The following is a 24,596-nucleotide window of genomic DNA, read 5'->3' as shown; positions in this document are numbered from 1 at the left end:
AACATATCTCAGCATCCGGCGACATTCTTCCGAATATTTTTCTGAATCTTCCTTAAGAAGTACAACGCCACTTCCAACTTGCTTTCTTCATTGCAAATTGCGAACATTAATTATTTATGGCAGTGAACTGCAATTGACGCACAGCGCACGCTACGTCACCGACAAATGCAAAATGCATTCGCGCAACGTATAAGAAGAGAACATTTACAATTAACATTTAGAGGTGACATTTAAGAACGAAATTTTTTTGTGTTTCTCGTTGCGATTTCTTCGGTTTCTAATGATATGAATCCTGATTTCGTACACCCGACTTCAAACATAGGATTAACGATAGAGTCGACTTAGATTCATAATCGCTTCGCTTCCATTACATTTCAATTATCCGATTGATAACGATTTCTGGGGTCAGTACGCACGAATTGCAGGCGGAACATGCTGAGCCTCACTTTCGTCCAGAGTCGTATCAATAACAGGCCGATAAGAGATGAAAATCTGTAAACAGAGCCGTTAAAAATTGCAATTGTTTGAAATGATTAATTATATCAACAGAATACAACTTCAGCTAGAATACATACATCTCCAATAAAACATGATAAATCAAATGAATGATTTTTTTTTTTTTTTTATTATAATAAAAGGCACTCGACAAGTTTGTTTAAAAGCATACGTTGTTCATGGAATATTTATTAATAATCGTATTTCTTATACGATAAAATGCTTTTCTTGCTTTTTAAATCTCCGAATGACTTTATCTTATTAACTAAATTTCTGATTAAGCTATTTTTAATATTTTAACTAACTAGTCCATTATTCTGAGCCCATGTAAGCGTATGTTTACGCCAGTGTTCCGAGTAAGGTCGTTTCTTTTGTCCCTCAAGCGGTTTTGCATAGTCATACTCATCGATTCTGTCCTAGAAATGAAAAAAATATTTACAAGAATTAGTCATATGTTATAATTAAGAGCGTATCTATTAATTTAAACAATTTTAAGTTTCGACAACGTTAAGCATAATTTGTGTATCCATTTAAATACTTCTGTTATTTAAATATATCTGTTATTTGATAATTTTTAATCTATTTACCTTATAATCGTCCCTGGCATGTGAGCCCCTCGACTCCTTTCGATTTTCGGCCGCATATACGATATGCATGCAAACGAGCATCATGTTTTGCAGCTCCAAGGCCTCGGTGAGCTCGGTGTTCCAAATGAGGGACTGATCTTGCACCTAAAAAAATATTCGAAAGCGATCCACATGTGTGTTTGGATCTAGATAAAGTGTCTCGCATATCTCATCGTCTTATGCAACATCGCGTCGTTACGCCATCGACCGCGACGTAGCGGTGCCATTATATCGCGTAATTATTGCAAGTTATTGTCAATTTGGTACTGATATTGCACATCGAGATATTGTTGTAAATTGCAAAAACTTGTGAGTAAGTGATACTCATAAAGAAGACAACTATTCGCGGATCTGAAATCATTTCATGGATTTAGAACAAAAAAAGAAGATTTTAATATATATATTCCATTTTAATATGTAATCATAATAATAATTATTCATACTAGTAATTATTTATTTCGTCATAATTTTTTTATCAAAATATTCATTGTTGATTCATAATTTTATGCGCGTTTTATTTAATTTATATTTTAAATTTCTAAATTTATTCTTTTAAAATAATTTTATAATTTTCAGTAGTTTTGATATGCGATGATCGATATGCTTACGCATAAATCTGGCAGATCGCAGGTGTAGAGACGGGATATTTCCCTGCATGCACGCTGCAGAATGTCGCAAGTTCTGAACACGCCGCAATATTTCTGCATCGTACGTTGCATTTCATTGCGTAGCTCGGCGACGGGAACGCAGCCTTTAGCATAACGAGTCGCGTCGAAACGGCAAAGTGACTCCTCGCCAATGTCCTGCATCCAAATCTTGTCGATATGCATTTATATGCTAATTCGTAAACCTAACTCGTAAAACACGTCGGAGTTTCGCCGATTTGGCAAATTCTCCACGATTAAAAAAGACAAAAAGAAAAAAGAAATATGTATATATATATATATATATATATAATAGTTTAACACTAAAGCGAAGAAATTTTTTATCAAATAATTTTAAAACATATCATCTCGAAGTAATTTAAAATAAAATATCGAATTTGGGAGATGATAATCTGCGGCCCTGGGAAGCTGCGATGTAGCTTTCCGTCAAATTCGCGACGATAAAAAATTGCCTCTTCAGATATAGATGAGGAATATTTCTGAGGCATCCCAATTTTTTTTTTCTTACTGACGGCAGATCCTCGTGACGTTCACCGGGCCTGGCGATACAGTCGATCTGGTCGGCGATGGCTTTGCCAAAAACCACAATTTCCAGGAGACTGTTAGCGCCCAAGCGATTAGCACCGTGAACGGAGGCACACGCGCTTTCGCCGGCTGCCCAGAGACCTTCGATCGGTCTGTCCTCCTCGTTTTCTCGTGTTAATACCTGACAAGGTGTTATTTATGTCGAGATACAATTACGACGTCAAACAACCACATCATAAAGCCTAGTAATCAAATTACTTCTATTATCTACTAATCGTATTTACTTACTTCGTACAAATAACAACGGGTAATTTGCTTTTGTCAATAACACAAAATATGATTAAAATATGATTATATTAATAATAATAATGATTCTACAATATAACATATTTGTTTGATTCAGAAATAAATGAATAAAATAAATTTAAAATAATACAGAAAATAGCGAGCAAAATATCACAATCGACTAAATTGGTACTCATTTTTACGATTAAAGATAATTATAATAACGGTTAAATAAAATATGCATTGATTATAAATTGCGTTTCTTACTTGCGCACGCCAATTTGTAGGTACCCCGCCCATGTTATAATGCACCGTGGGAATCACGGGAATCGGTTGCTCCAACACATTCACTCCGGCGAACACCCAAGAGAGGTGCGAAATTCCGGGCAGCTTCTCGTGTATCAGCTGGGCCGGCAGGTGACTTAATTGCAAATAAATATGATCCTTTTTTTCTCCGACGCCTCTGAGAAAAATAACGTGTAGGAATATACATTTTCTACGGTGTCTCGTTGTGCGTCACATGTTCTTATGCAACTAATGCGTAACTAATTTGGCGTAACTAACAGCGCATTCCAACAAAAAGTCTATTTGATGGATGGACTCAACAGAAATTTGTCACTTACTTATAAAATTGTTTTATATTTTATTTTCATTAGAAAATTTATTTAGCCATTTCTAAAAAAAATTCGCATATGTACAAGAATACAAAATTAATAGTTATTAAAGTTGAAATAAATTTTTTTGAATAATTCTTATTTTTTTTTTTTATATAGAGATTGTTTTAATATAGAGTATTTTAGGCAACTCTCTCTCTCTCTCTCTCTCTCTCTCTCTCTCTCTCTCTCTCTCTCTCTGCGCTGCAGATTTTTTATTCCTTTTTTTTTCATTTATAAATTCTATATTTATTTTCTTAATTAATTCTATTTAATTATTTAATTAATTCTATTTTAATTTATTTTAAATTCTCTTATTAATTCTTTATTTCTTGAATTTCTTGCTGTTGAAATTGAGTTATGTTAAATAGAGTTGCTGTTAAATTGAGTTAAAAATTATACCTTCCTTCTAGTATTTCGATAGTCATAGCTCTCGACACGACGTCGCGGGAGGCTAAATCCTTAGCCACAGGTGCGTACTTTTCCATGAAGAACTCTCCCTTGGAATTTAAGAGTTTGCCACCTTCTCCCCGGGCGCCCTCGGTTACGAGTATGCCGCTGCTATAAATGCCTGCAAATAAAAAAAAAATCAATCGATCAAAAAGACTAGATAAGAGAAGATAAAATTATCGACAGAGATTGCAGTCGATTTTGAAAATACCAGTTGGATGAAACTGAATAAATTCCATGTCCTGCAGCGGCAATCCTGCTCGACACGCCATTGCCATCCCATCACCGGTGCAGGCGTGCGCCGCTGTGCAAGAGAGGTAACATCTTTCTGCACCACCTGTTGCAATCACCTGCAAAATGCATTAACATTTGCCAATTTTTTTTATATCAATAAATTGTCAAGAATAAATAGCAATTAAACTATATTAATAAAGACGAAAAAAGAATTAATTGTAATATGTTATATGTTAGTTTTACATATCAATTATAATAAATAATTAATATACAACATCTTGTATTATATTATTGTTTAAATAAACAGCAGCAGAAGTTAAGTAGATAATACATAATACAGATTTGGCAGTTTTTTTTTTTACCGTATGATGACCCCTGAATCGGTGCAGAAGTCCGGTCTCCAATTCCCAGGCGAGAACTCCTTTGCAGCATCGGCCGTGCATGAGCAGATCGAGAGCGAAATATTCGATGTAGTAATGTACTTCGTAGCGAAGACTTTGGCCGTAAAGAGTATAAAGCATTGCATGGCCAGTTCGATCGGCGACGGCGCAAGTTCGCCTAGCCTGACCGCCTGTGCCGAATTTTAAGGATTGGCCACCGAAGGCACGCTGATAGATCTTCCCATCTTCTGTACGACTGAATGGGCAGCCTACGAATTTTTTTATTTAGTTTGCACCATATATTGATATCACCAATGTTAAATTGTACATATATCTGTTAATTCATGATTTATTGGATTTACCATAATTTTCGAGTTCGTAAATCGCTCGCGGCGCCTCTCTCGCGAGCAAATGTATGGCATCCTGGTCACCCAACCAGTCGGATCCTTTCACAGTATCGTACATGTGATATAACCAATTGTCTTCCTTTTTGTCGGGGAAAGCGGCATTTATACCACCCTGAGCGGCTACAGTATGCGATCTGGTTGGAAAGAGTTTCGACACCACCGCCACGCGGTATCCTTTCTTACCGAGACCGAAAGCCGCCCTTAATCCTGCACCTCCTGCTCCTATTATCACCACGTCATAACAATGGTCTATTAAAGGATAATTCTGCGAATCAAAAACGGACATAATTAAGCAACTGATAAATAAATAGGCTGGGGGATTCGGTCCGTTATTGAGACACGTTATAATAGATTGAAAAAAATATATTAAAAGAATATTTGAATTAGCATTAAAAAATATGAGATCGAATATATTTGTATTTGCAAATAGAAATTTAAATATGTGTAAATAAGAAAATAGATAGTTATTTATTTACAAAAATAATGTATATTTTTATGTTAGAAAATTGTGAAGGAAAAAACATAAATCTTTTTTTTTCTTAATTTATATGAAGCATTTAATAATATATACTTACACTACTACTGTTATTGTTCGCACCGCATTTTGCCTTTTCCGCTGGACTAACATTTACATGAAAACTTTGTGAATTTCTAATTGTCGCACGAGATTGTCTCATGAATCTCTAAGAAAAAATTACTATTTATTTAAAATTAAAAATAAAATGCATTTAATATTAATATCTTACAAATATTCCACATGTCGATGTTAATCGACTGATTGATCGGTGCAACATCTTGACAAATATTTGTTAGGTTTAGATGCTCTTTAACAACTGTCACTGACTAATGAATCTTTTTCGATTTTTGCATAACTCATTTGTCAAATAGTAAAACAAATGAAAATAAATTTTAATATTTTTATATATATTTAGTGTTACTTTTACATGTTAATTTTATATTTTATGTACGAAATTACTTTTGAAAACATTTCTTAGCTGATGCAAAATTAAAAAAAATTAAAATAAAAAAACTTGTAATATAATATAGAAATTGTATGTGTAGTTTAAAATTTCCTTTCAGGAAACTCGAGAACCGAGTCTGTTAGGTTTATGTAAGCATCGCAGTTTATTGCACTTGCAAAAATACAGGACATACACAATTTTATATTTATTGCATACAATTAGTTTGAGATGCATTCTCCCAAGTTATATATCGGCTCTTTTGTAAAACGCTTGTCGCAATGTTACTCTTTAGTACATACTACGAATACCAGAGAGCGAATGTACTTGATGAGTTATTCTTATTAGAATTATTACAATGTGATTTAGTATGATAATATACGAAGTTGTAAATGTTATTTATGATGTGGTAAATGGGCAAATGAGAATCAGCGCTGTTTGCGGTGCGCAATTGACATTCTTTATTATAACTTAAATATATAAAATACACTTAAATATTAACACTTGAATATATAAAATGGTTTATATATTTAAGTTGTAATAAAGATTGTCAATTGCGCACCGTAAACAGCGCTGATTCTCATTTGCCCATTTACCACATCATATTTAATACCGAGAATCACTTCATTAATATTTATTTAATTTATTTCTCACTTTTTAGCCACTACTTTGAAAAAATACTTTTGTCTCTTTAAAATTTGAAGAATATATGGAATATGTACAAAAGATGGTGGATCGATAACTTCCTAAATTTGAAGTCCATTTCTTCACCAGCAAAAATTCAATTTTTCCTTTTACTTATCTCGGGACATATGTTTCGTAATCAAATCCCGTATATTTTCCGAGGCATTTTATACAATAAGTCGAATTCTTAGCACATGTGTAATAAATTATGTTTTCTTATCGCATTAAAGAATAAATATGAAGGTCCATTTTGCAAAGTTCGATTACGTTAGATCGATTGTGCGTTTCTATTTGATTGCACACATTTAATTTATTTATAATTAATCCTCCTTTCACGCAGCACGGAGCACGCAATTAAGAAGTCTTTGTTAAAGTTAATACGTTTTATCTTATCGCATTACGGTTGACACTTTACACTTCGTTATTTCTGCTCGTTAACGACGTTAATTGAGCGAACGCTGATGCTTATATCAGATCGCTAGCTATTTCCTAATACTATTTTACGATTAACTTTGTTACATACACGACATGAGAGTCTTCTGAAGACTAGGGAAATTAAGCATCGATAGAAATCCGTTTTTACGGAATTAAACGCCTAAAATTTGAAATCAGGAGACGTTGTCTTAACTTCTAAGTTATTTAACGAAGGATATAATTAAATATTGAATATAAAACACAAAGAAATTTCACTTCAATATTTTAATTCCATATAAAGGAAGGTCTTCCTTTATTTGATTCGCCTCTGGAACTAAAATGGATTAAACTAAATATATAACAATTTTGAAGACCGTTTCTTCATTCACACACTTTTATGAGATACATTAGATCCTCCTAGATTCTTTTATTTTTAACAGGAAATGTATTTGTATTCTCATTCTTCTCTATATCGTATAAAAAGCTTATCAAAAAGTCGCACTTGTGAATTTGTAGAAAAGAGGACGGATTCTGCTCAACGACTCTCGGTGTACGTATGTATGTTTGTGACAAAAAAAAGACGCTTATCAAACATATCACTAGACTACTCAAATATAGCGAACAAATCGACGCGTTGTCTACAAAGCGAACTAAAGTATATTAAAAAAATTCTTCTCCAACGGTATAAAAATGCTACCTCGCAAAATTCGTAAAAGTTATTCTCGAAACTCTGAGATTTTATAAAAGCCGCCTAAATTGTATAGCGTTCTACATTATCGTGGATAAGGCAGTTAAATCGTCGTCTCTTTATCGGAAAATATTTTCAGAATGGACTTGTAATCTCGCTAATGCTTTCGAAATCGCAAACTAAAGTGTACACTTCTCCTCGGAGAACATCTCCGTAACATTCTTGGCCTACGAAAAATCTTCTTAAAATAAAAAAAGTTACAGTGTATTCTTTAATAAATATAAACTTTTGTCCATAGAATATCTTTTTGCGGTAATATTTTCTTCTTTGTTTCGGTTTCGAATATCAAAATACAATACGATGGCGATGACGCTCTTGGAGAACGATGTCACGTTTCACAACGCAAGTCTTCTGACGCCGCATTCACAACAGAATTTAGCGGTTTCCGGAAATCGCTGGCCGCACTCATGGCAGAACTTGGACATCTTGCACTTGGTTATTGTTTGAGTTGGCGATGACCTGTTCCTGGGCACGTCCTCGTCAAGGCGATCGATCACGTCGTTGGCGCTGCGTCCATGGTGCGAATATTTGCGATTTAAACTAGGAAGTACAAATCGAATTGAGCTTGAAGCACGCGAGAATGCACGGGGGGGAACGCAAATATGAATGGGTGATGATTAAAAATTATAATCTTTAATCGACAATAAAAAATAAAATTTCTAGACTTGTAAAAATTAAATTCATATTTTTTAAATATCATATTTCACTAAATCAAATTTTTTTTATTATATATTAAATACAAGATTAATTTAAAATAAAAATTAATAAACATAAACAATAAATTGATAAATAGCTAGCTTTTGTAAGAAAATAAAAATTAAAAAACATATAGCATTAATAAATCTAATTTTTGCAAAAATATTAAAGTTCTTTTGCAGTAGTTGTTTTGCTGCCCTTCTATTAATTTAATTATTAATTATTATTAATTTTAATTGATTGATGAAGTTGAATAATGATAAACGGTCACTTTAAAAGACCAACCTGCTGTAGGCGGAGTCGTTGCTGAGCTTGTTGTGATCCTGCGGTTTGTAGCTGTCGGGCGAGGACAGTTCCTCATCACTAATCAGGCCATTTCGCTGTCTATCGCCACCGGGACTGGACAGGTCAAAGGACTCATTATTAAGGAGGGATCTCAACCCGGGGAACGCGTCCTCCTCGAAGGACGTCAGCAATTCGTCGAACATCGAGTTCGACCGCTTGACGTCCAGCTCTGAGGACGAGACGATCGAGTTGAGACTGAGGTTGCTGCCGGACAGGGATGAATAGTTGTTGTTCCTTTGATTAAGATTCTGGTCCGACGATCTCCGAGCCTCAGGGATCTTGGAACCCTGAGTCTTCCTCGTGTCACCCGAGATCTTCCTGTCAGGACCCGAGTTGATTCTGGGCGCGGACGAGGCTCGAATTGAACTAGACCGATTAATCAACGGTTTTACATTCTTCAACGGATCTTTCTCGAAGATTTTGCGCGGTCTGTCGGCACTGGCGACAACGCCACGACGCTCGTCGACACCCAGCGCCTTTGACTTATCGATAATAACTCGTCTGCCTAATTCCCTGACAGGTTTTGGATTTGTGGAATTTGTCGTGTCTTTATCCGTGAGATCGGGCAGGAAGATCTCACGCGAGATCGAGTTGGTCTCGGTGGAGTCGCTCGAGAAATTTGACATGAGATCGTCGAACTCGCTGGGTGGTGCTATAAGGGACGACCTTTTGTCGGAGGGAGGATATTTTACAAAGGCGGAGGAGTGTGAGAGAGGATAAAGGGTGTCGCGAGTCTGTTGAATTTTGGGACTCCCCATCATAGACTGATCGCTCGTGTCTGACAACAGGTCATTCATCTGCTGTTCGGCCAGCAGAAAGGGATCGTAGTCCTTGCTCGTACCACTGAAATTAGAATTGATCAGTATAATTTTTTTATCTTATTCTTTGTCACGGATTGTCTCACACAAAACAGCGAATGAACATAATACAATGTGCGTGACAACGAGGTGTGTTTTGCCTTAGGTGTTCTGCAGGCCGTTCTGTAAGCCGTAAACGCGTGCCAATCAATTTCCTGGACAAACATTTACATTTACTGGCGCATGCAAGTTCGGCGCACGTGATGCAACATGATCCAATCTGCTTGCTGAGTATAAATTATTCTCCACAATTTAGAATCAATTTCTTTTAATAGTAATTTGACAAGCCACAAAAATAAACGTTTATGTTTTAATTTGAAATGGGTATTTTTACGTAACAAAAATCTAAATCGAAAATTAATTATCGAAATATCAAATGTCGATAAAAAGTTATGAAAAATAATAATTTAAAGCAATTTTTAGTAAGAAAAGATTTCTAAATTCTGTAAGACATATATTTTCTATATCAATCCTAATTTCTTCTACGTAACGTTCTGAACTAGATTGTGGATAACCAGCAATTAGCACCAATAAGATAAAATAATCTGTATTGTATTTGCCATGTTCCTCTATTCTTACTGGTTCCACATCCTGAAACTTACGTTCTAGCCTTAAGCACGAGATTAAAGTCCGGCCTTCTGCGCACATAATTGCACCAGGCAGGACGTGTCGTCGGTTCAATTTTCCTACAATATTATTGGCACATTAACTACCTAACTACTGCGAGAATATAAAAAAGTATATAGTAAGTAGAAATAAGAATCAAAGATTCTACTTTTTACCGTGCGATATAAATTTCTTTACCAATTAATCGCACCATTAATCGCAATTTGCACAATACACTTATACTGATTAAATATTATAATATAATTTGTAACCAATAATGCAAAATGCCAATTGATAACTAAATTACGCACTACTAAACCTATATTAATTAAATACTCTAATATTCTACAAGTGATATTAATACATAAAAAAAATATTTTTGACAAAGACAATTTTTTTCTACTTAACAATAGTTTTTTTCTATTTTCTACTATTTCTACCTTCGATTGATCAAGGATGGCTTCAGGACTGGAGGGAGGATGCGGATTCTAGGATTTTTCTTAGCGAGCTTGTGTTCCGCGTGATATGCAGGATCGAGATCGATCAGTCTGTTCCGCGAGATCTTGGAAACCCGCTCCCAATACGATCTTTCAGAATATTTTTTTGTTCCCGCCGAATTGCCCTTTATATTAGGTAAACCCTTAGACCCTCTACTTCGTGCGTTCGGTCTGATTATTTCTATGGTTCTTTCTCGCTCGTAAGAGCAACTCGTTTCAGGCTGTCCGATGCTCGCGAGCTCGACGAATTCGATCGAAGATATCAGAGAATCGGTGCTGCCACGAAGGAGATTCATACTTTCCCTAATCCTGTGCTTCATTGCCATAGGATTCACCGGCCGCTCTCGTGCAGCTCTTCTATCTATGTCAGGAGCACATCTTGGAAAATTCATGCTCGCATTCAGGAAAATTTTGTCACCGCCACGTTGCGGTGGCTCCTCCTCCGCGTTGTCCATCAATGTGATTGATGACCCTAAATCATTAACGTCTCGCGCATCACATCGTTCTCCGACAGGCGCGGTGTTATCGCTGTCGTAATCAAATTCATTATCCACGTTCTTCTGGCGCAAACCTTCACCTGTCGTAATTTCCGTTTTAATAATTGAACGGCTGAGGAATCTCGATGATTTATCGTTCAAACAACAGCTATCCGAATACACGTTGAAACCTGCTTTTCCCTCTTTATTCTCGAGATTTTCTAAATTGTCAAAAGTGTAGCCTTCTTCTTGAAATTGTTTATTGTCTTTCATATGCAAAGGTAAATCGCTTGTAGATGCATTTAAATAATTATGAGCAGCAGGCTCTAAAATCTCTGGAAATAAGTGTGCTGCAGAATTTAATCTCCTCGAATTTCTTTCAGGCTTTTTATTAGGAGTACTGATCGAATCATTCTCGTATCTTTCTTTATCTATGTCAGTTTCTTCAGGATTTCTTATACAATCTTTTACTGAATTGACAAATCGACAAGATGCAGGAAATGAAGTTTCTTTGATATTTTCTATTAAATTTAGTGAATTGCAATGGGTATTATTTTGACATAGTATTTCATTTTTAGAACTCAATTTACAATCTTGATTATTGTTATTATTTACTGATATATTATTTGTGTTAGATTGATTACACGTAAAATATACTATACTTTCTTTTAATTCAAATGAATCGTTGTAGCATATATCACTTTTACATTTGGGTATTTTCTTAGAATTCAGATAATCCTGATTATAATCAATAAAACTGTCTGAAAATATTGCACTGTCTTTGTCATTAAAATAAAGTGTTCGATCTTGATGCTTTAAGTAAGAAGACCTATCTGACATAAAGTAATTATTATTGCGAGTGGGATCCATCTTTAAATCTTTAAAATAAGATTTTTTATATTTCTTCGATACATTATGTGCAGTTGGATACATGACGTCGAACAAAAAAGATTTAATTGGTTCATCAGGTTCAGATAAATTTTGTTGAATGTCTTCGTATTCTTTATATTTAGTACGTGCAATAATTCTCTTATTCATTGCTATCTCTCGATCTTTATTTTCTTTATTAATATTTAGTTTATCCGAGTCTGCAACATCTGCACCATTCATCTCAGTATCTCTTTTATTTTCAGTATTTATTTGCATTTTCTCAACGTTGCATTCTATAATTTTAGTGTCATCACAATTTGCTTTTCGTTTATTCTCTTCGTTTCTATACTTATTTATACTTATTTCCTTCATTTCGCGTTGTATCACTTCGGTGTCTTCAATGTTTGTTTTTCGATTATTATTATCTTCGATATTTTCATAATTTATTTTTGGTTCCTTCGCTTTGTAATCCATCACTATAATCTCGCCGCTTTTCTTATCTTCTTTATCATTCTCTTTTAATTCTTCTTGTTCGATCTTAACTTCTTCGTTGTTTATTACAACTTCCCTTTCCAATTTCTCTTGGTCAAAATCGCAAATTTCGTCTTCTTTATCTTTCAAATAAAATTCCACGCGAGGACTGTGTTTAATTGGCTTCCACTTACTATGGAAAATTTCCGGCGATTCGATATCCTCCGAGTCTTTTATCAAGTACGTCTGATTCAGATTCTGAATATCGTCCAGCCATATGATATTCTCAATCTTATCAACTTCACCATTCAATTCGTTATTTCGAGTAATGTCGCTCTCTGAGACGAACGAGTCTGTTTCTGTTACATTTCCGCTTATATTATGTTTCTCTCGATCACATTGTCGATCGAGATCGAGCAGCTGGAATTCCCGCGAGAAATTATCAGCAACAGGCTCGTCAGCTTGATTATCTTTCTTGCAGCCAATTTGTTTCCACGTCACTAATCGATCGTCCTTTTGCATTTTGTGTATTCTGCAAGGCTGCACAGTTACTCCCAGGGTTTTATCACTCACGGCGATATCATTGACTCTCGGACAGCCTTGACTCCTGATAGAAACCATATTCTTTTGCATTCTGGCGGAACAGGCTTCTCGTTGTTTTGCATCGTTGTTTTGAGTACGCTGGGAAATTGTTTCGTTTCGGTCATATTGCTTCCTGGATGACGGGACTGGCGATGCCATCTCATTAAAGAGCGAATGATCGGTGATCCTAGATTTTGCAGGAGGTACGGGAAAATGAAGAGGACGACGAGAGGATAGCGCGAGATGGAAGCGGCAGGACGTTGATGTCAGTACAGAATCATAATCTTCTGCTGGCCTGAGGAGATGGAAGCAGGATCAAGGACATGCGCCTGATCATCAGTCATCAGGAGAAGGTTGTCGGTTGTCGTTAAATAAGAAATAATTTTAGGCTTGAAAATTATATTAGGAAGTATTTTTAAAATATCATCATTTTTTTATTAAACACTTCAAATATTTTTGTTGCAAAATCAAATTAGAATATTTTTATACGTTTGAATTATTACGATTATTTTTATAGAATATTATAATTAATCATAAAGTGCATTTAAGCAGCCTCATCCTCTTTCCTTCTCCTCATGGATATACTAGATCTAGCCTACATATTCTACGCTTATCTTTATAATCTACATAGTTTCGATTTTTCATCTTTTAAATATATATACAAGAAAGTTGAACAAAATCTCACCTGTTCATACGATCGACAAGGCGCGACTTTATAGGTCCGGATGAGATAGGAGATTCCTTGGGTTGTCGAGACCGCCTCCTGCAAAAACACAAGTATGTCGTAACTTAAATAAGATAATTCTAATAAATCAGAAATTTTTCGTACAAGTTACATGGCATGAAAGATGGAGAAAAGGAAGAATATTAAAAAGAATATCAAAAAAAGATTTTAGAAGTTATAAGAAGACAAAGTTAATAATATTAAAAAAATGAAAAAAAAATTATTAAATTCAAACAAAAACATTTGTAATACTTTGTTCATGTAAAAATATTTTTTTAGATAAGTCGGAAATAAATTAAAAATAATTAGTTTAATTTTCATCTCTTTAAATTTCTGAGCAATCGATTAAAAAACTTAACTCATTTTTTTTAATTATACTATATGAGTAATTATAAATTATGGAGTAATATTGATAATTGAGTAATTATGCCTTTTTTAAGCAATGAAGTGAATCCAGGAAAAAACTCATCAGTTACGAAAACTCAAGAATCTGACTTACACAACGCCAGGTTTTTGCTTGGCCGGACTTTCTCGATTACTATCCACAATCGAGACGTTCTCCTTTGGTTTAACGAGCGCTGGCGATGACAATGAGGTTTTGACAGCTTGGCTTGCTGAACCAGGACTGTATTTTTCACGATTGATGGCTCGTCGATTCTTAAGGGCCGGTGCCCTGTACCTCATGCGCGCCTCTAATCGTTCCTTCGCCAGATTAGTCGCCGGGCTTATTGGTACCCGGGTGACTCTGTCCTTGCACCAGGCCACGTGACGGTCGTAGGCCTTGATGCCGAATTGCCGGTTGCACGTGGGACACATACCCTTCTCGTTGGCGCGTGTTGGCGCACCCGAGATCAGTGAATTGCATTGTTTACGCGAGTCCATCTAAAAAGCATAAAGCATAAAAATGCATGATAAGAAATGTATTTATAAATCGCAATATTTTATACAATAAATTATTTAAAAACGCTTTCTCATGTTTCTTAATGTCAGAGAAATTCCTCTTTTTTTTTTTTTTTTTTTTTTTCTTTCTATTTTGTAACATTCGCACGAGACAATTTAATATAAATATAAAATTCCGTTAAATTAAAATAATAATAATAATAATAATAATTCATCCTTTTTTTTTTCGTAGCGATTACCATACAGGAAAATTGAGGAAGGACTCACGACTTCGCCTCGCGCCTCGCGAATCGTCCGCAGGAAGTCGTCGTGAGTTTTCTTCCAGGAGGACCTGGCCGTCTTCTCGTCCTGATGGTGTCGCCGCACCTCCTGCTTAGGCAGGAATTCAGCCAGCTCGGTACCTTGGATCCTCTGCTTAGCCGAGTCGAAGGGCTTGCGCTTCTTGGCGGCGGCGCGCTCGCATATCCTCGCGTGCTTCTCCAACGACTGCGGCATGAAGGTCCGCGCGCAAATCGCGCATGGCAGCAGAAACGGCGGCGGCGCATCTGCCATTTACGGTCCAACAATTAAGCCCCCGCAATTTCAATTCCGCGTAATAATACTAGATACGCCCTATATATATATATATATAGGTATATATAGATTTTCTCTTTCTTTTTTTTTTTTTACGGGCGAGGTTCCGGGCGAGGCTGCTCCGATCCTGGTCGCCGGCTGCGTTTATTCGTCACGTCAAACGGATCAGTCGCTATTTTTCTCTTCGCGATTTAAACGCGTCCGATTTTTTTCAGGTACAACGTGAACGTGACGTGCTCTCTGCTCTCGCCAAATAAATGCTACATTTCCATTTTCTTTTTTCTTTAATATCCCGTATATACGCGACACTGTGGCATCTGTCTTTGGAGCGCTAACACGGAGATCCGATCTGACTCACCCTCTGCTAATTACTATTCGCTCTGACAAAGGTCACGAATCCGCGGATAATCGATATTTTCGCCGACAGATCGCCGTCGAGAGATCGCCAAATATGACAACAAGTACACGTCACGAAGTGAAACACGCGCACACGTTAGATGTGCGAGATCGTGTGAGTGTGGGAAACACGTGTTCGTCCTCGTCGCGATTCATCATCTCAGCTCGACTAATTTTAATTTAAAATCTAATTTTAATTTAATAATATCTTAAATTTCTGATTTTTCTTATTTTTTATTTCTCAAAGAGATATCTAAATATATATATTCGACGAAGATCTCCCTTTTGCTATGTTTTACAAATATGATGTATCATATTTATCACACACATTTTTACTTTTCCGCCGATAATCTCGCTTTCGTTTCCTTCGCAAGAAACCTCGGAAACACTGCGTGACGATGGAGCAGCACCCTGCGATTGGAAATGTCGGAAATCTAAATTGCAAATTGTACTTTCTTCGATCGACGCGGACATTGCGCAACAGCTAAGTACAGTGTGTTTTCCTCTTGCGAGATCGCTTGGAGAGTGACCCAGTTATTACGAGATAACGCTGCCATTCAATGAGGCATTCATTTTTAAAAGTGAAGCACGAATCCTACGTTTCCTCTCCTACGGAAACATCGAGATCGATCGATTGACTCTTGCAATATTTTTAATATTACGTCATCGATTCAAGGACACTGAAGCGAATCCGTTCCTGTCAATCCAGCACGTTGCAACACTTCCACATACAAGATCACAAAAAGAAGAACTAAATTTTCTACACAAATTTTCTCACATATGCATGCTAAACTTTATTTAAATTTTCATATCTCCTTTTCATATCTACTTAATAAAAAACTTATTCTCTCAATTAAAAAAAAAAAAAAGATATCGAAAGTTCTTTCCTTTAACGTTAATTCACCAAACTTTCGCACATTTTAGATATGAACTATAAATTCAATATAATTGAATAAAATCCTTGACGTCTCTCCACAACGAAAGAAATATTTTCGTATATCGTAATTCGATTTTAATAAACGAAATTAAGATAAGTGACACGCTCCTAAATCTTGCGCAATTTTCATTCGAGCGGATCTCGCGTTTAGGCAGATCACAGTACTTTCAAAGAGAGTTCGAAGAAAAAAATTAAAAAGCTCTTATTTCTCGCACTAGGCTGCACCAAACTTTCTCAAACTTCAAATATATATTTATCTCATTTTAACGAGCGTACACATGAGTTCAGCTATGAAAAAAAAAACAAAAAAAAAAAACAGACTAAAGGATCGCGGTCCCAGGTGCGCGTGTCGCGCGGACGCACCTGCGGCGCCGACTCGCGCGACCACGCCGCAACCGACGAGGACCCTGAGGACGCCGAAGAGGCCGAGGGGATCGCCCCCGCGAGACCCGGCTCTCTCGCCGCCTCTCGGGCGGGCAAGCTTCCTTTTTTAGGCGTCACCGCGAGTTGCTTCATCGTGCGATCGTCGAGCGTGTCCCCCATCCGTCACGAACACACGCGAGAGGATCCGTTCCTTCCTCGGATCCCTCCTCTTCTCCTCTCCCCTCCGAGCGAGAGGACACAATTATCGCGTATTATCCGGGCTTTTCTCATTCGTTGTGTTTTTATGCGGATTCGATCGTTCGGATCGTTTGATATCGCGAATTTTATTATTCATGTGACGCGAGACGGAGACGCTCGCGGCCTCTTGGAGCTGAACGCGCCGCGAGAAAGAAAATAACGCGGGTCATCGCGTTCGCCTTCGTCCGCGAGACGAGTTTCACGTCATACGACGTGTGTATTACGACGAACGCGTTATCATTCACGACACGTATAAAATCTCCATACGATTTGTTTTACTTGTTTATTCAGTTCTCATTTAACTGTCTCTTTCTCTATCGACCTTTACAGATGTTTGATACGGAAAATTAATTGTTTTGATTAATTGTTTATTTCAAATGTTAAACGTCCTGCTGTTCCCCGAAAAGGGGAGATTTTGGTCCCGCCTATCTTTCCACCTGACGTCTACATTCCGAATGGAAACGGCGACGTTGAGATCTCCGATGATTTCTCACGTGCGAAGGCGTAACAACAAACAAGCACGACGCTATTAAATGATCTCTCAGTGCGTCGAAACCGTTTTGCGACGCCCACAAACGCGACCGCTTTTGCTTACGTTTCAACTCTACGCGACGTCGCACAGTTGGAAAGAACCGACGAAGATTTTTTTTTTTTTCTTCACGTCAGCTATTACCGCCGTTCTTCTCTCGCCGTGTCTCGCCTAAGGTCGACGAGGCTTCTTAATGCAATTGCTAAGTCGATGCAAATTGATTCAGTATGCATTACGGAGGCGCGTTATTACGATTCTCATAACCACTTTTAGAGCGTGTGCGAGGTAGCAGGAAAATAAATGTTTTTACCGAATGTGAAATGAAAAAGAAATACGTCAAGGTTGAGTAGCTCTATTCGAGGAACGCCAATAATAATTAATGATGATAACAGTTAATCGTGCACGACCGAAGCTACTCTGTTAATTCCAGATAACTTATAAATCTGCATTTTATTCTAAGACGAAGATCAAATAAAGAAAAATTCAGAATTATAGTTAGAAGAGTTATATAGCAAATGTTTATATCTTTCCAAAAAAAGGTTTATAAAAGTGATTCCTTAAGTATTCTAATCCAAACTTATTGGCTTCATTTTGATTTTAAAAGTGAGCGTTAAGATGTTAACTTGTACTTAAACATAAATAATTACTTATAATATACTCTATGTATAATATCAACAGCGCGCAATAATGTTTAATGTAATTACAAAAATTAGATTAATTTTTACAGGAAATTTCGATTATGTTATGAAAAATAATAAATATTTCATATTTAATGCTGCGTCCTTATTGCCGAGAGAAAACACACTTCGCCGTGGACCGACGTGGGAGGACCAGATAAGCCGAGCGTTTAATCACTACTATTTATCCCCATTTCTGATGATTAGCCGGTCATTTAACATATAATCGAATGATACACAATTAACTTAATAATTCAGGAAATAGGAGTACCATGGAAGCGAAGAACGCTGGAGGCAAAGGAACGCGGGCTCACCTTCCTCGGTATACAACTCGATTCGTATCTCGCGAACGGATGACAGCGAATTGTTATCGCCTTCGTCGTGGAATAGGATCCCGTCGTGAAACGGGGCCTCGTCGTAGAACGGGCCCCCCCCGTTCGCGGGCCTCTTTGGAACACAGCACAGCATCTGATTGCGAGCGCATCGAGGCACCGACTGAGAGAGATCGCGCGAATCGGGCCCGGCTCTTGTAAGAGCGCCGCTCTTACAAACGTTGTAACCGCGAGTTGTGTCTTCCAGTGTCTTCGCGACGGAGGTTTATTTTCGGCCCCGTCGCGCCGTCTCACAAAGTGAATTTCACTTCTTCTCTTCTCTCTTTCTTTTAGTACAGTGTTGTTCGTTGCATGTCGCGACCGCGAGTAAATAGAGATGCAAGAGGATCATAAGGAAAATATTCAATAGTTCCCTTATCTTCTTTAATAAATAAAAAAATTAATGCTGCCAGTTTTAAGGCTCGAACACGTAATTTTGCTCGCCTCTTACGTAATTAAACAATAATTATCTAACGATAAGTATAAAAGTGGAAAATGCTTTACTGTGATAGAACTTGCTGTTGTGTATTATTCTGCATCTTTGTTATTAAATTTTTGTAATTCATTAGAAAAAAATATAAATTTTTAATTATTGACATAAATAAAAATATTTCGCGAACCACAGATAGTAATTTAAATTAAACTTTAATGATTATTACTTTCTCCTCATACAAAAGTCGCCATTTATCTCAGGATAGCTTTTATTCCTCCCGTAATTACATCGGTAACCACAACAACCCTGTTTATTCTATATACGTCAAGGCGACAGACAAACAAAACTATTATAAAAGGAAAAGTAGAAAATATTTATCAAGCTAATACCTTAATTTCGCTTTCTTTCGAATAATTATCAAAACCAAGCAATCAGAGATGTTGATGATAAGTGCTATTAAGGCCACATGATTATCTACCATGTGTATCTCCCTCGCGGCTGTTCCACCCGCACTCTCAAAATCCGTCCTAAATTTGCTCCCTATTACGAAATAGAGGTCGATAGCTCCTCCACCTCGTGGTTCCCCGCAATATTTCTCGTAACTGTGCACCGGTGGCCGCGACCGTGCTGTTTACCCTATAATTAGAATGGACGGAGACCGCGCGGAGTGAGGCGTCGAAGAACCGGAAGCGGATCGCGACGGCGACAACGGCGACGATGACGACGGGAAAAGTTGGAGAAAGCGGGACCAACCCGGGAATCTCTCGGCGTATTCGCCATTTCCTCGTCGTAAATATACACGCGCGACGATGCACACTCGCACTTACTTACCCTCAGCTTCAGCCATGTTCGTCGTTAGGGGAAACACTGGTCGTTATGGGAACGTCGTTCCCTCACTATGTGCATCGGAGGTGCCTCTCCTCGATCGGAGGTTCACATCGTTAACAACCCCGCTTGTAGCGGGAAACGTGCCCTTTTCAACCCCTTCTTAAAATAATTCTGCAATTTTAAACTTGCACGGAAAGGAACTTAAAAGTAACTTTCTGACGCACGTGAGATTGCATTTTTTTATATAAAAGTGAAAAAAAAACACACATCAAAATATTTCAGAGAATAGAATAAATATAGATTGCCTTGAACATTGAAAAATTGTTTATATACTTTTGTATAAAATTAAGAAACTAAATTAAGAATTAACGATGATGTTTGTAGAGAAAAGGCTAGATAGTGAAGATTTCATAATGTCAATATTTTTTATATAAAAAAGAAATACATATAGTTAAAGTAAAGTAAAAAATTATTTAAAAGATATATTCTAATGTATATTTTTTATTATAATACATATGTGTTTTTTATTTCTGAAGTATATGGAACATAAACTATTTATTTCTTTATTTGTGTTTCAAAAGAAGAACCATTCGATCTTCTCTCTTTTGAATGCTTACCTCTTTAGGAACACGCTCTTTAAACATCGGACTTTGACGTCTGCCATTCAAAGACATCTGTTTGAGTTGGTTGTAACTCGAGAACGTCGGCTGATCACCACGCATGCGTCGAATATATGCAAATGCATATAATGCTAGAGAGTGACCTCGATTAAATTCTGATTAATTTATTTAATATAATAATTAAAATTTATTTGTAATGTAAATTATTTTTATAACATGATATAAATTATTATTGTAAATTATTTTGTTAACATGAATAATATCTTGTTATATTTAATACATGAAAAAAAAATTAGATTAGGATTGCATAATTAGAAAATAATAATTAGAAATTGTATAATTAAAAATTTATTATGAATATTTTTACTATGAAAACAATTCCTTCATTTCGAATTGCTGATTAATTTAAACAAAGTTTGGTCATGTCATTTTCAGTATCGGACATGCTTATTAAATTTATTTGTTTCATTTGCACTTTGTGTATATTTTGATTTTCCTCTTTCTCATCTATTTTGTTTCAAACAAAATAAGTGCTAAAAAATAAATCAAGCAGAAATCTACCTTCTAATTACATTATATTTACTATGAAATTGTTTTCTGAACATATAAGAAGAGTTGTTGTAATAATCATAAGCACAATAAATATTCCAATTTGATGTTTTTAAAAGCAAAATATTAAACTTTTTTATTATCACAAGTTGTTAATGACGAAACCTTTTATTGCAAGGAATCTCTTATCCGTGTCGCTGTTTTTAGTATACATTCTTTTATTAATAACATAAATTACAACCTTAAAAAAATTGATTTTGAAATTTCGCGGGCTTGTGACTGAATAATACGTCATGTATTATCATATCGTATTGTAGCATGACAGTTAACCTTCCTTAACGATAAGCACTGTTATGTCTTCGAATCAAGTTACATCAGTGGGAGTCGACGTCAAGTTCAAAGTACGCGATATATCTCGTATCTAATTAACTCAAATCTCATATTTGGAATCTTATACGTAAGGTAGTGAAATGACAATCATTTCAAGATTTGTGGTCAAGAACATCTTTGCTTTCCAGGTACACACCTTATATATAACTATATATTTAATCTAAAAGAAAATTACATAATTATATATCTATAAAACTACAATCGTCGTTCGTGATCATATGTTTGCGCATAGATTGTAAATGTATTCGCTTGTATTCGCTTCACACAAGTCTATTCTATTTTGTTCACGAGGTCACGTTTACTTTTATGACGCTGATTGGCTCGTGAGAACGAATATGAATTGCGGGAATATTTCAAACGCGTAAGAATTTGATCTTTCGTTAAATAGTTGTGCAATTTTATTATTAATTATTAATTTAAATTATTGACCTAATATTGTTGCAGACAAGATGCATCGCAAGAACATTATCCACCGAGAGGAAATATGTAGAGACGACGGAAAGCAACGGGGTAAAGAGATTATTTCGTTTTTATTCTTATAATTAAAAGTATTATTTTTTTTATACATCATGTCAATTATATAAATTATTAAATTTATAATAAATTTATTTTTACAAATTATTAATTTAAAATTTTAATTAAAATTTTAATCGTGAATAATTACTAAGAATTACTTATATAATTTTTATTAAATTACAATCTTGATAATAATTATTATCAAACATTGATTGACTTACTTTCAATTTTATTAGTAATTGTAATTGTAAAATTTGTATTATTCGCAAGATCAATTAACTTGTTGGTTTTCTCTCAGGTCAGAACTATCCGTTTGAGTGATTCTGTCTCGCGCAACTCCCTATCATTAGAGATGCTGAAAACCCTGGTGAGGGAGATCAAAAAAGACGAAGATAATAAGGAACTCCGATCGACTGTGTTGACATCCGAGCCGGGAAAGGTATTCTCCGCAGGGCATAATCTGAAGGAACTGGTTCGTAGATGGTGGTCTCACCTTTTTAAGGGCTTCCTTTTGTATTTCTTGCACAGAAAAAGATATCAATTGCATCAAAAAGATATCATCGGCTCGTATCATTTAGACAGCTACAAACGCCAAATTACACAAGGACGTCTTCGAGACTTGTTTAGAGTTGATGCGAGCCATCAGTCAAAGCCCGGTACCGGTAATTGCAGCGGTGGACGGTTTGGCAGCTGCAGCTGGTTGTCAATTGGTCGTCGCGTGTGACATCGCGGTATGCACGGAAAGAAGTTCGTTCTCCACTCCTGGGTACTTCTCAAAGCTTATACTTTTCGTTTATTATCACATTGTGTTATTAATATTATTATTTATCATTAAATATAATTTTTATAATGCTACCGAACGTTAACAATTATTATTATTTTCTTCGTAATGTTTTTCGCAGGGCAAATCTTGGGATATTTTGCTCGACGCCAGGCATACCGTTGGTGCGCAACGTGCCAAGAAAAAATGCGATGTATATGCTTTTCACAGGTTTTTCTATCTCCGGCAGAGAAGCTTATGAATACGGTCTTGTTAGCAAAGTTGTAGCAAATGATAATCTCGGTAAGTTATTAATAAAAAATAAGTCGTAAATAAAAATAGACAATACATCATTAGGAGCAAGTCTATTAAAACCAAAGATAGAAACAATACGCAAAAAATTTAAGCAGCTAAACTATTTAGAAATATTACAGAGATGTAAAATAATTATTTTTCTTTTCTTTATCTTACTTAAAAATTAACGAGAAAGTTATCTTCTGTTTAATTAATATCATACAATAATATGAATATTATTGTCAAATATATTTTATATTTAATAAAATAATTTTATTTTTAGATGAAGAAGTTCGTCGAATTACAGACGCAATCAGTACAAAGAGTCGCTCTGTTATGCATCTCGGTAAAACATTTTTGTATAAGCAAATGAATCTCGATATATCGACAGCGTATGACTTGGGCACTGAAAAAATGGTGGATAATCTAAAAATGAAAGACGCGCAAGAAGGAATACAAAGTTTTGTGGAAAAAAGAAAGCCAAATTGGTCACATGAAAATAATTAAAACTAATATTAACATATTTTTTACGTGTGTATAATTAAAACTAATATTAACATATTTTTTATGTGTGTATAATTTCAATAATAAAGTGATTTTTTTAAATATATTTGACATTTAATCAATATTCATTTAAATGTAAGTAATATTCATAGAATAATCCATTAATTACATAGAAAATCAGTGTAAACATGAATCATAAAGAAGAAGGGATATCAGTAGTCTGGATTTTTAAATTAAAAGTTCGATAATATTATTGAATGTAAATGTTCAAGTATCGTGGATTTGTCAAAAGCAAGCACTGCTGTATTTTAAATTTTAATATCTTTGCAATTCTCAATCATTATCATTATTTAACTTGCTTTTCAGATGTAAGTTACACAAGATCCGAATTCAATTTTATGTAATATAATTAAAATTTAAAAGTAATGGAAAATAATTTAGTTTAAAGTTCAATAAAGTGCAATAAAATGCTTAATATCGTTATAAGAAGTAATAGAAGACTGCAAATGAAGTTTGCAAGTTAATCTTCGAAAAAAAATGTAAACATGTTTGCATTTTTCTTACATTGCTATAAACGAGCTATAAACGCAGTAAACTACATATAACAAAATATATTTTAAAGAGTATATTTTACAAATTTGTTTTATGAATAATTTAAGCACATAACTTATTTACATTACATATAATAATGATTTATATATGTATATATGCAATATTGTATTACTATTTACACAAATTATATTATAAATTAGTTTTGTATAAGATTTTAAAATATTTATAAATGCTTAATTATTGTTTGGAAATAAAAGACTTAGAAAAAGTTATAAATTATATAAGTTATAGAAAATTACTTAAGTATTATTTTTTTAGAAAAAATTTTATATCTTCATATTAATTTTAGTCCTATCTTTCTGTATGTTTTTAAATATTTAAATAGAAATAAAATTATATACAATAATTCAATCACATATATTAATATACACTATAACACTATATATTAAATAAATTAAATAAATAAATTAATTAAAATATTTGTATATATATTCGCA

At 35.2% G+C, this 24,596-nt stretch overlaps 3 protein-coding genes across 7 annotated transcripts; 1 reads left to right on the top strand and 2 right to left on the bottom strand.

Moving 5' to 3' along the window:
* Positions 1-356: 356 nt before the first annotated feature.
* Positions 357-5,673, bottom strand: LOC105424751 (succinate dehydrogenase [ubiquinone] flavoprotein subunit, mitochondrial). Its single transcript, XM_089077729.1, has 10 exons — positions 4,676-5,673; positions 4,296-4,582; positions 3,911-4,049; positions 3,652-3,820; positions 2,864-3,059; positions 2,295-2,492; positions 1,730-1,924; positions 1,083-1,226; positions 801-911; positions 357-492 (listed from the first exon to the last, which is right to left on the bottom strand). The coding sequence occupies exons 1-10, from the start codon at positions 5,004-5,006 to the stop codon at positions 406-408; spliced, it is 1,857 nt and encodes a 618-aa protein (XP_088933855.1). The 5' UTR covers positions 5,007-5,673; the 3' UTR covers positions 357-405.
* A 2,096-nt stretch (positions 5,674-7,769) lies between these two features.
* On the bottom strand, positions 7,770-20,046 carry LOC105424752 (uncharacterized). Of its 4 annotated transcripts, none has more exons than XM_089077577.1 (7): positions 19,918-20,046; positions 14,817-15,094; positions 14,149-14,531; positions 13,611-13,688; positions 10,026-10,109; positions 8,507-9,409; positions 7,770-8,065 (listed from the first exon to the last, which is right to left on the bottom strand). In XM_089077577.1, exons 1-7 carry the CDS (start codon positions 19,931-19,933, stop codon positions 7,861-7,863), a joined length of 1,947 nt encoding a protein of 648 aa, XP_088933703.1. In that variant the 5' UTR covers positions 19,934-20,046; the 3' UTR covers positions 7,770-7,860. The 4 variants fall into 4 exon arrangements, with proteins under 4 accessions (XP_088933703.1, XP_088933693.1, XP_088933691.1 ...); XM_089077567.1 differs by lacking the exon at positions 19,918-20,046 and adding an exon at positions 18,597-19,027 and having other exon boundaries at positions 7,770-8,032; XM_089077565.1 differs by lacking the exon at positions 19,918-20,046 and adding an exon at positions 18,597-18,977.
* A 1,321-nt stretch (positions 20,047-21,367) lies between these two features.
* Positions 21,368-23,649, top strand: LOC105424716 (enoyl-CoA hydratase domain-containing protein 3, mitochondrial). 2 transcript variants are annotated; one of them, XM_011635100.3, is made up of 7 exons: positions 21,370-21,601; positions 21,765-21,834; positions 21,918-21,983; positions 22,288-22,461; positions 22,568-22,755; positions 22,892-23,052; positions 23,327-23,649. In XM_011635100.3, the coding sequence occupies exons 4-7, from the start codon at positions 22,342-22,344 to the stop codon at positions 23,548-23,550; spliced, it is 693 nt and encodes a 230-aa protein (XP_011633402.2). In that variant the 5' UTR covers positions 21,370-21,601; positions 21,765-21,834; positions 21,918-21,983; positions 22,288-22,341; the 3' UTR covers positions 23,551-23,649. The 2 variants fall into 2 exon arrangements, with proteins under 2 accessions (XP_011633401.2, XP_011633402.2); XM_011635099.3 differs by lacking the exon at positions 21,765-21,834 and having other exon boundaries at positions 21,368-21,601.
* Positions 23,650-24,596: the final 947 nt, after the last annotated feature.

Source organism: Pogonomyrmex barbatus, unplaced genomic scaffold (assembly GCF_055798465.1).
Source record: "Pogonomyrmex barbatus isolate J1 unplaced genomic scaffold, ASM5579846v1 scaffold1, whole genome shotgun sequence".
Lineage (NCBI taxonomy): Eukaryota > Metazoa > Arthropoda > Insecta > Hymenoptera > Formicidae > Pogonomyrmex > Pogonomyrmex barbatus.
This window is presented reverse-complemented; position numbering and strand designations above follow the sequence as displayed.

Coding starts and splice junctions, on each gene's coding strand:
- LOC105424751 (XM_089077729.1), bottom strand. CDS start 5,006: ATGTCCGTTTTTGATTCGCAGAATTATCCTTTAATAGACCATTGTTAT. Junction 3,060..3,651: donor ATCGAAATACTAGAAGGAAG/GTATAATTTTTA, acceptor TATTTTTCTCAG/AGGCGTCGGAGAAAAAAAGG. Junction 1,227..1,729: donor GCGATCTGCCAGATTTATGC/GTAAGCATATCG, acceptor ATATTTTTTTAG/GTGCAAGATCAGTCCCTCAT.
- LOC105424752 (XM_089077565.1), bottom strand. CDS start 18,750: ATGCTGTGCTGTGTTCCAAAGAGGCCCGCGAACGGGGGGGGCCCGTTC. Junction 13,689..14,148: donor AAGCAAAAACCTGGCGTTGT/GTAAGTCAGATT, acceptor GTGTTTTTGCAG/GAGGCGGTCTCGACAACCCA. Junction 8,066..8,506: donor AACGACTCCGCCTACAGCAG/GTTGGTCTTTTA, acceptor TGTACTTCCTAG/TTTAAATCGCAAATATTCGC.
- LOC105424716 (XM_011635099.3), top strand. CDS start 21,554: ATGACAATCATTTCAAGATTTGTGGTCAAGAACATCTTTGCTTTCCAG. Junction 21,984..22,287: donor AGACGACGGAAAGCAACGGG/GTAAAGAGATTA, acceptor GTTTTCTCTCAG/GTCAGAACTATCCGTTTGAG. Junction 22,756..22,891: donor AGTTCGTTCTCCACTCCTGG/GTACTTCTCAAA, acceptor TGTTTTTCGCAG/GGCAAATCTTGGGATATTTT.